Source organism: Halyomorpha halys, unplaced genomic scaffold (assembly GCF_000696795.3).
Source record: "Halyomorpha halys isolate HHAL.00 unplaced genomic scaffold, Hhal_1.1 Scaffold1261.1, whole genome shotgun sequence".
Lineage (NCBI taxonomy): Eukaryota > Metazoa > Arthropoda > Insecta > Hemiptera > Pentatomidae > Halyomorpha > Halyomorpha halys.
Genome location: NW_027113948.1, coordinates 102,333 through 112,389, shown reverse-complemented (window position 1 = coordinate 112,389; position 10,057 = coordinate 102,333). Strand labels below are relative to the sequence as shown.

General features: G+C 29.9%; 1 protein-coding gene across 1 annotated transcript in view; it reads right to left on the bottom strand.

Moving 5' to 3' along the window:
• Positions 1–8,296: 8,296 nt before the first annotated feature.
• LOC106689026 (polynucleotide 5'-hydroxyl-kinase NOL9) overlaps positions 8,297–10,057 on the bottom strand; it is an 18,517-nt gene continuing 16,756 nt past the window's right edge. Inside the window, exons 6-7 of the mRNA XM_014433768.3 lie at positions 9,221–9,309; positions 8,297–8,748 (exon numbers count right to left, since the gene is read on the bottom strand). Of these exons, the coding sequence (XP_014289254.1) occupies positions 8,531–8,748; positions 9,221–9,309 (307 nt within the window). The 3' untranslated portion in view covers positions 8,297–8,530. The remainder of the gene's footprint in view (positions 8,749–9,220; positions 9,310–10,057) is intronic.

Below are 10,057 nucleotides of genomic sequence, written 5' to 3'. Positions count from 1 at the left end.
GCGGTCAGCAAAGAACAACATAAATAAACAAAACCATATTTATTTATTTTATGCCGACGTTTCGACCTGAGTTTCAGGTCTTCATCAGGAGTTATGGCCTAGAAGGTAGGCCTGTAACTCAATACATGCAATAACTCAGTTACAGGCCTACCTTCTACGCCATAACCCCTGATGAAGATCTGAAACTCAAGTCGAAACGTCGGCATAAAATAAATAAATATGGTATTGTTTATTTATGTTGTTCTTTGCTGACCGCACCCCCCTGACAAACTTCTACAATCATTAATCTACGGTCAACTATCTACACCTCTTTACTAATTTATGTTCTTCACTGACCGCATCCCTCCCCTCCCCCCCACCATCTCCTCCTCATATATAACATTATAACATGGGAAAGCAAACAGAAAAAAACTATTAACTGGGATAAGTATGTTAGGAACAGAATTGAAGTCAAAATAATTGAACTCATCAAATATAGTGGTAACAAAAATGAATAAGTGCCTCAAAATGCTTTTCCAAAAGATTTTAGACCTTAAGGAGTCATAAGAACAGAACAGTTTTTTTGTAAGTGTGTATGTGTGGGCCCGTTACATGCCTGTGGGTTATAACTTGGTGGATAACAGCTTGAACAGGGATTTCCTAAATCAATTGTCAAATTCAAATCCTCTGACCTGAGACTAACCCGTGGCAGTTGAGGTAAAATCTTTTGCCCACCATATAGTAGGCAAAATTACCAATTTAGATGGACAATAATCAATCTCATGATTGTTTTCTACAGAATAGTGGTTGTTTATTATGAAAATGTTTGATCCAAAAATGATGTGTAAAGTAGTTTGTGTAAAAATCTTAATACAACAGAAACAGCTTAGCTTTGAAGTTATAATTGAACAAGTTTCTACATTAATTTCACTCTTTAAATTTCTTTTATTTTTGACAAATCAGTCGCTCTTTTGTTCTTATTAACGAATGAAGCTTACGTAAATAATACCAATAGATTGTAAAACTATTTGAAAAAAATTCAAATACTGTCAATTTCAAATTCATATTTTCAAAGAGAAGTACCATTGGATGACATTATTCTACTCTTGACTTTATCATCATGATATTATTTTTTATCCTACAGTAAATGCTTGTAAATATGAATGATGAAATATTAATGAAGAATTAATTAAATATAGTAAAAAAAAAAGGAATCAACGTCATAAAACGGTTTTATATGATATTAAAAATGGAATTTTTATAATATGCAATCCTATAAAAAAAAGAAACTTATAGAAAAAACAAACAAAGCATTCAGATGGAAACAAAGTAATAAAAAAAAACATGGAATACGACCACCATTGTTTATGAAATATTTATTCAAGTTTAACTTTGTTCATCCAAATCTTATTGTTAGCACGTGATACCAACAATTAACAAAAATCATTTGCACATTTTTTCTCAAAATTATTCAAGCTAATTTTGTTAACCTGGCCTCATTAGGCAGTTGTGTTAACAATAAAGTAGGTATATAGCATCAAAATGCATCTGCATTACAGGACCTAGATAAGTAACTCTAAGCAAGGCTCATCCTCTATAAATGCTATGAAGCCATTAAGTCATTATAAACAACTGTTTTGCTTCGATTCTGAGAATGAATTAAAAGAAAGTATATTCTTTAAAAATAATTAAAATGTTATGACTCAATCAAACTAATTAAAATTAAAATGAACTAAAAATTAAAAATTGAAATCAGCAGATGGAAAAAATATTCATGTGATAATAAATCAAACAACACTTTTGTACCTAAATAAAAATAATAATAGCAAAACAAAAAAAATTTCTTCTTGATCCATTAAATAAATTCCATATAAAAATAAATGGATCGTTACAGGTATAGCTAATTAGGAAGTTAAAATAAAAACAAGACAAGTAACAAAGTACATGAGCATAAACCATTTTTGTTTAATTTTAATTTACAATAAGAAAAACATCCATGAGAAACGTTTTTGAATCATATTTTAACTACATTTGATGATTGCTTAGAATTAAACACAAATTCAAAATCAACATAAAGAATAAATGTTCCCGTCTATTTAAAAATCACAATAGCGTTGCATGGTTCCAAAATCAATAAAATAACAAAAGGGTAGGTACCATAAATCATCAATTCCCAAACAAATACTGTAATTAGATGGCAAACGTATATTAAATCTATTTAAAAAACAGAAAAAAATGTCATAAACATAACATTATATCAATAAATCAAGTCTACAGATCCATATATTTAATTAAATTAGACGTATTTTATCAGTAATAATATACTGCACCTCGAACAAATTATTTGAAACACCTAGAAGCAACAGGTTGTGCGGTCAAAGTTAAAAAAACCTACCTGCACAGAATGAGCAACTTTTCTACTTCTTTGCTGGGCTCTAAACAAAACTGAAATTTTAAGCGTACCACTGTAGTTCATCTCACCCTGATTGAAGATAATATGACGGAATTATATAATTCTTTTCAGTTTGGTAATAATTATGTAAATTTTATCAATCTATGTGGGGGTCAGAGATACAGAGGTTAAATGTCACTAAATTTATATAACATATATGACTGAGAATTTCAATTGAAAATCTATTCCTTTCAAATAAACATATTTATGTACATATCTAGGAAGGATGATAAAAGTAGTATAAGTTTAACAAATGGGTAAAATAGCGTAAGTTTAATACGTTATAGAATAGACAATTTTGAAAATGAGCTTCTGATTCTACGAATTTGCCCTCCTTAAATATGTACTGCCTTTAATCTAACCCGAAAAACAAATGTTTTGGTGGAAAAAACACCTCAGTGTCGAAACGTTCTTCAGTCTGGATAAAAATTTTCCTATTTTGACCAGTAATACAGTAATTAGGTGCTCTATTTCGTTTTATTACTCCTTAGTCGTGAATATTACTCCCTAAAATGACTTATTTTTAAAAATCTATATCACAAAAACTATAATATGAACTGTCCTGCTTCAGAATATTATCAAGGATCATTGCCTGAAGACATTAAAAATTGAACCAATCGACTTAAGTTACAAAAAATGTTGATATCTAAATAGCACCTAGTTTGGAAAATGACTCGTATAACTGCAACTAAATAACTTTTTCTTAATAAAAAAAAAAACAATATGTTGGTACTTCAAATTTCTTTTTTTAAATATACATTAATGTCATTAACGCCTTATAAACAGAGATCAGAAGTTTTCAATAACATATATGATTCATTAATGGAATTTATTCTGGGTGCGGTCAAATAAAACTCAAATAGAACACCTATTTACTATTTGAGTTTTATTTGACCGTACCCGGACCAAATTTCATATATTGATCCACACGGTCAATCAGCAATCTTCCACTAGATATCATGTTTTAGAACATAATTATTCGTACTACAATAAGGGAATAATAATTATCACTATTTTCCATATTGTTGTTAAAAGTTATTACAAACATAATATTGATAAAGGTATTACATTCATTTACTAACTTCATTTTTACAAAATGTGTTTCACAGATTTTGATATTTTATGAATGGAATATGGTCCGGGTGCGGTAAAAAAAAAACTCAAATAGTAGAATTATACTATTTTATTGAGCCAACGTTTTTTTTTTAAGTAGTCTTAAGTTCATAATTATTTTACCTCGCAAAGCACTAGTAACAATTGGTGTTACTGTTTTAATTTTTTTTTAAATATGAGTTGTTATGATACTACGAATTGATGCTATGAAACTTAATATAGGTTTATCATAAATTGATTATTTTGCTAGCTAGTACAATTATGACTGTAAAAAAGGGACTCAGTTCTGTAGTCTTTATTTGTTTTCTATGACTGACCCCAGAATAACCAATCCAATTTACTCCACGCTCTACTTCTCTTTTCTGCCATACATAACAAGTTACGTCTGTTGATTTCAACTAAAAAATTGTAAAGTTTTTACGATTTTATTTTTACTTGATCGTTGATCGATTTATCATAATTTATCTTTAATGGTTTTAATGAACATGCAATATTGATGTTATCTCAATGTATTTTTTTTTATTGAATAAACACTAAATAACAATTTTCTGATCCATTTGTAACCATTCTCTGACATGCAGGGAATCCTGATGACTTTTTTACTCCCAGAGATATCACTAGCCAAAATTTAACAACGAAAATATAACGATGAATGAACTCACCACTTCAAAGGAGGTAGTGAGCCAACACACTATAAGTAGGTCAGATAATACTATCACTATTTTGGTACGTAAACTGTGTTGTTATTTCATAAAATCTCTTTTCCATCCTGTATACCAATGAACATTATCTAAGTGGGCAGCAGTAGCAGTCTACCAATCCAGAGGTTGTCGGATCAAATTCCGGTCCCACCCGGGTTTTTTTCAAGCACAATGCAAAACTCACTGACACCTCCCCCCGGGCATTTGTGAGGCCCGTTAGCCAATGGATGGCACTCACAAAAATAGGCGTGGGAGTGACGAACCCACCCTGCGAAAAAACCACCTCAAGAAATGCCCGATGAATTTCCTAATACGTATGTAGTTGGTAGGTTGACTCTCCACCTCGTCTGATCATCCAGTCAATTCACCACTTATCCAACTAACTTAACCTTATTAAATGCTTATTGTTCGATGTCTCCTGACATTAGTGGGCCTAACTTCCTAAAGTTGGGCCTGGACTGAACACATACTTCTACAGATGGTATCTGATTTTATAACAATTAGATTAGATTTTTTTTTCAGATTCGCTATTAAAAACAACTTTTATGTCATTATTAAATTGACGGTTCAAAATTGATACTTTTTATGATAATTTTTATGGTTGTAATTCTTTATAAAATTACAAATATAGTTTCGTGTGACCTTTATGTGGTAATCAGAACTATAAATGACATCCTAATGTTCTTCCAAGCCTGCAATTAGGTTAAGTCTCAACTAGTTAGTGGAAATAAATTTTTGATGTTGGGAATCTATAATTAGTTGTTTTCAATCCCGTCGGTATTTTTACTTAGATCATTATATTTATCGAAGTTAACCTTAGTACCATTGCAGTTTTTAATATTAGCCTGTTATTAAATATTATATGCTTTAATGGAACAGATATTGTCAAAGTTTTTATTGATTTTATTTATGTTAGTTTATTAATTTTAGGATAGATGTGTCTATTCTTTATATTGTTGATACTACTGACTTAATAATATATATAAAAGTAATTTTATAGGAAAAATCAACTCACATGCGTATCGCTGTTTTATATTGGGTTGTAAAATAAGTTCGTGGCGTTTTTCAACATTTCAATTTAATCCTATCTGTGTTTATAAAATCATGTTTACTTGTTCAACAACATTTACATACTCTAAAAAAGAATTATTTAAGGTGCTGTTATGCATCAGTTTCAACCGAGATTCTTTATCTTAAAGTGGTAATTAGCTTGCTCAAAATGGAAGAGAAAAAAAATTCATTTTCGTCATTTAATGATTTTTTATTTCCGAAATGGAAAATCCGCTGAACAGACGGTTAACAAATTTTTATAAAATTTTATGTTTATGGCGATGATGCCCTAGGAGAAAGCACCGTCCGTTAGTGGTTTGCTCGGTTCAAAATAGGAAATTTTGACTTGAAAGACGCAAATCGCTCAGGTCGTCCTTCAACTGTTGATGATGACCAAATTCAAGCATTGGTCACAGACAACCTTCACTCTACGACACGGAATATCGCATAACTATGCCCAGTTGGAACAATTAAAGGCAGCATAATGAGGTGTAGATAGTTGACCGTATATTACTGATTGGAGAAGATTGTCGGGGGGTGCGGTCAGCAAAGAAAAACATAAATAAACAAATACATATTTTTTTGTTTATTTATGTTTTTCTTTTCTAACCGCACCCCTCGACAATCTTCTCCAATCATTAATTAAAGGAAGCGGTTGAGCAACAGCGTTCAGCATTAGCTAATCGGAAAGGCATAGTTTTCCATCACGATAACGCCTGTCCTCACTTGTCTCTGTAGACCCGGCAGCAATTATTGGAGTTTGGCTGGGATGTAATTTTTTATTGCTTTAATGAAAACTATACACATTTTAGAGTCAAAATTGATGAATCTGATAATCATGGTAATGGGGAGAAAAAATAGGCGGTTGTTTTAGAAGTTACAAATAATTAATCTTCAAGTTCCTAAGTAAAAAAAAATTCACGTTGTTTGCTGTCATTAAATGATTCAATTTTAACCTAGATTATATAATGGGTACAGTAAGTATCCTTAAAAGTAAATATAGAAGTATTTAAGGAGCACAGTACTTGTAGTTCATTATATTTAAGAAAAACATAATCTTTTAATTTGGTACTCCATATCTTTAAAACTACTTATAGGATTACAAAACTTATTATACTACACAACAAAATGTAACCCTGTCATGTTTCTTCTGTGATTTGAGTACAATAGACATCCCAAGCCATCAAAAGGTCCTCATTACTTGTGAAATGCCTCCCTTTCAGCCTGTTTTCCAACAGAAGGAAAGACTCGAAGTTGCAGGGAGCTAGATCTGGAACTCTTAAGTTTTATTTCAGGGTTGGCTATATATTCTGTGCAAACTTTGGAATGATGTACCAGAGCAATATTGGGTTGAATGAACCATGAACTCATTCTTGAGTTCGGTGGAGGTTTTAGGAAAACTTGCACCACTTCTGGGAGATATTTTTCAGGTACCAATTGCCTGAGACAGTCTTCTGAACTTCTAGCACAAACAACTCCACAACGCCCCCTCACTAAAAAATATTACTACCATTCTCTTCCTTCTTAACAGATCTGGATTTCCAGACATTCATGAGGTTATCCTCATCTTCAAACACCTATACTTTGATCTGAGTCTTAGTTGGGGCATCACCTGTCATTAGACTATTTACATTGAGGCTTTTCCATTTTTAAACTTCATCAGCATGTCACTACACCATGAGACACAACTCGCTTCAATTAACCTTTGAGCAACTCAAAGAGTACAAAGCTTCATGACTTGTAGATGATTTCACAGATTCCTACGAACTACTGGTGCATTATTACAAAGGTATTCCGGTATACACCTATCTGGTGGTAGTTTACTCCCCATCCTGCTTCAAGGAATTTCTGAACAGCATTAATGTTTTCTTCAGTCACTGCTAAAGCTGAAGACCTGATCTTAAAGCGTCTTCAAGTTCAGAATTTCCTCTTCAAAACTCCTGGTACCATCTCAATATCATTTAAAAGAAAGGGCAATTCTCTCCAAACACAGGCATTTCCCTTAAAACTGATCCACAGTTTCCCCACGTGCAAAGTTATAGTATAAAATCAGTCTGTATGTAACTTTAGGCTAGGATGACATCTCTGACACCTTTTACTTTCTTGCTTTGTGGATTTGATCTTCTTATTATAATAGTGTGTCGCTACAACTGGTACAGATTTTATCATTTTTTTATAATAGCTTAGACTGTTATAAATTGTGTTATATCTCATAGCTTAGACTGTTATTGTGTGTATATCTTCATCAACTACACACAAAATATCACCAACATACTTTAAACATGATTTTTTTTGTTTCTTTTTGTTTGATAGCAATTCATTCATAAATATTCCAGCTATATTAGTAGATAGTGTTGGCCCCATTAAATTAAAATAATATTATAAATAAAGCCATAAAAATTAATGCTAACCCAAAAAAAATATATCAACTATTTTTACCTAATAAATGTTATTTAAAAAAAAAAAATAAAACAGTTATACAATTTTTTAAAAACGTTTTTAAAAAACTATTATACAGTTTCTAAATAAAAAATATTTGGGTTTGATGTGGTCCAAATGGTTTTTCCTTAATCATTTTGATCTATATTTAATAGTAGAAATGAATTCCACTAAAAAAAAAAAACTATGATAAATTGTTTATAATGAAAATATTAATTATAAACTACACTATTTTGTGGTATAGTCAATTACCTTCAATTTCAGGGCTGATGGACATCTGTATGTCCTGAAATAGTTTTTCAGTTTCAAGTTTTTACCTTACAAAGAGGTCTTTAAGGTTAGAGAGACTTAGGACTTTTGTTTTGGAATAATATAAAAACTTATTCATGTAAATAAAAACACTTTAAATAAATATTTTATTAAAAATAAGTATAAAAACATCTGTTTAAGAATTAAGATTTATTCTTGAATACATTTTTTTAAAATAATGGTAATAATGGAAGAAAAAACAATTACTATTATCACAAAGTTATTAAATTATTTTCTAAATATTCAAGCCTAAGTTTATAAACATGGGTGTTTCAATAAATATAAGGAACTTAATCAAGATGCTAACTAATAGAAAATTCTTGGATTTATATGATGTATCAACTAAATTAGAAAATAAAACCAATTAGTTTTTAATCAAATACATTAAATATCTAGTCTGTTCTAAAATAACAGGTTTTTTATATCACAGAATAATAGATTCAATATGAATCGCTTCACAATTTACAAAGCTGAATAAAAAAGTTAATTAAAATAAAAAATCAAAATTGCCCAAATTATTTCTAAGAAGAACTACTTTTTCATACTCCTTATCATCTGGATATGATAAACTAATTCCATCCCATGAAGAATTTCGCAGACCCAATTCCAATACAAATATATCCAAATCAGTTTCATTTAAGAAAATATCTTCTTTTAACGGTGTTTGAAAGGTTATTTTATCACCTGCTCTTTCTAATATAATACCTAAACAAACAAATTAAATACACAATACATCATTGAACATAATCATCTTCTAGATAAAAAATATTTTATAATGATGATACAGGACATACACTGTCGATACTTTTTGAACTCACATTTTTTTCTCTGTTTATATATATAACTTATATTTTGCATCTTTATGAAAACAGGATTGATACTGGCTGGTGTCAATACATAGCAGTGGCAAACCAATCAGCCGTATATTTAATTTAATTATTAAATTAATTTAAAAAAGGTAGACATTTGTTAACTGTTATAAGCCATTTAATATTTTGATAAGATCAGAATTAATAATATTTTATAGTATAAAATTGTTATAGTAGTATACAATTACTTATATAATATTTTATCAATTTTATTCTATTTAGCATAACAAAGTATCAATTGTATATTCAATAAAAGGAAAATAAAGATTATAACTAAACTACCTGTAAGAATAAGAATGAAAACTTACCATAACCAACACATTGCATAAAACTTCTTTTACAATAAGGAGTACAAATAGCTACAACTTTATTCCTATTATAATATCGTATTTCCTTCCTGCAAAAGAGGGAAAAAATAAATAAAAGATTCATGACACCATGAAACTGAAAAAAAAAAACACATGATTAGACACAAATGTCAAAGATAGATGAGAGAGAGAGAGAGACTTTCCAAAAAAAAATTGTATTTTAAACTTCAATATTTTCCTTTTCTTTAAATAAAAAAAATGAAATTGCAGAGATCTCTCACAGCTTCAGGATTTATTTTCTAGTACAACAAATTTTATTATATTCAATTTTCTAGTTAAGTTTTCATCACTTTTTTTCTTACTGTTTCTCAAAATAAAAGGGAACCAACTCACTCAATTCAACTATTACTGACAAACTACATTAAAAGGAATTTTATTATTTTTTTTTAAATGAGAGTTTAAAATGAAATCTTATACCATTTGGGTATTAATATAGTGATGTTTAAGGTTCAAATTAGCAATATTTTATTATGTCTGAATTCTTATTTTAATATAGTCTAATATTTGGTGCTATGAGTGGTGTGAACAGAACTCTGGTGTTGATAGTGAATTGTTCCAGGGAGCTGTGATAGAGACTGAGCAGTGAGTCTGTGGCTAGTAAGGCTGGTACTGTAGTGAAGAGGAGTAGAATATATATCTTTTTTTAAACCCCATGCTTTTTGGATCATATTATATGTATAAATAATTGACCATAACTGAATATGAAGGAGATGGTCAGGGGTGTGGTCAAGGAATAGAGAGTATAATTATTAAAAATAGAGTAAAATTATTATATTA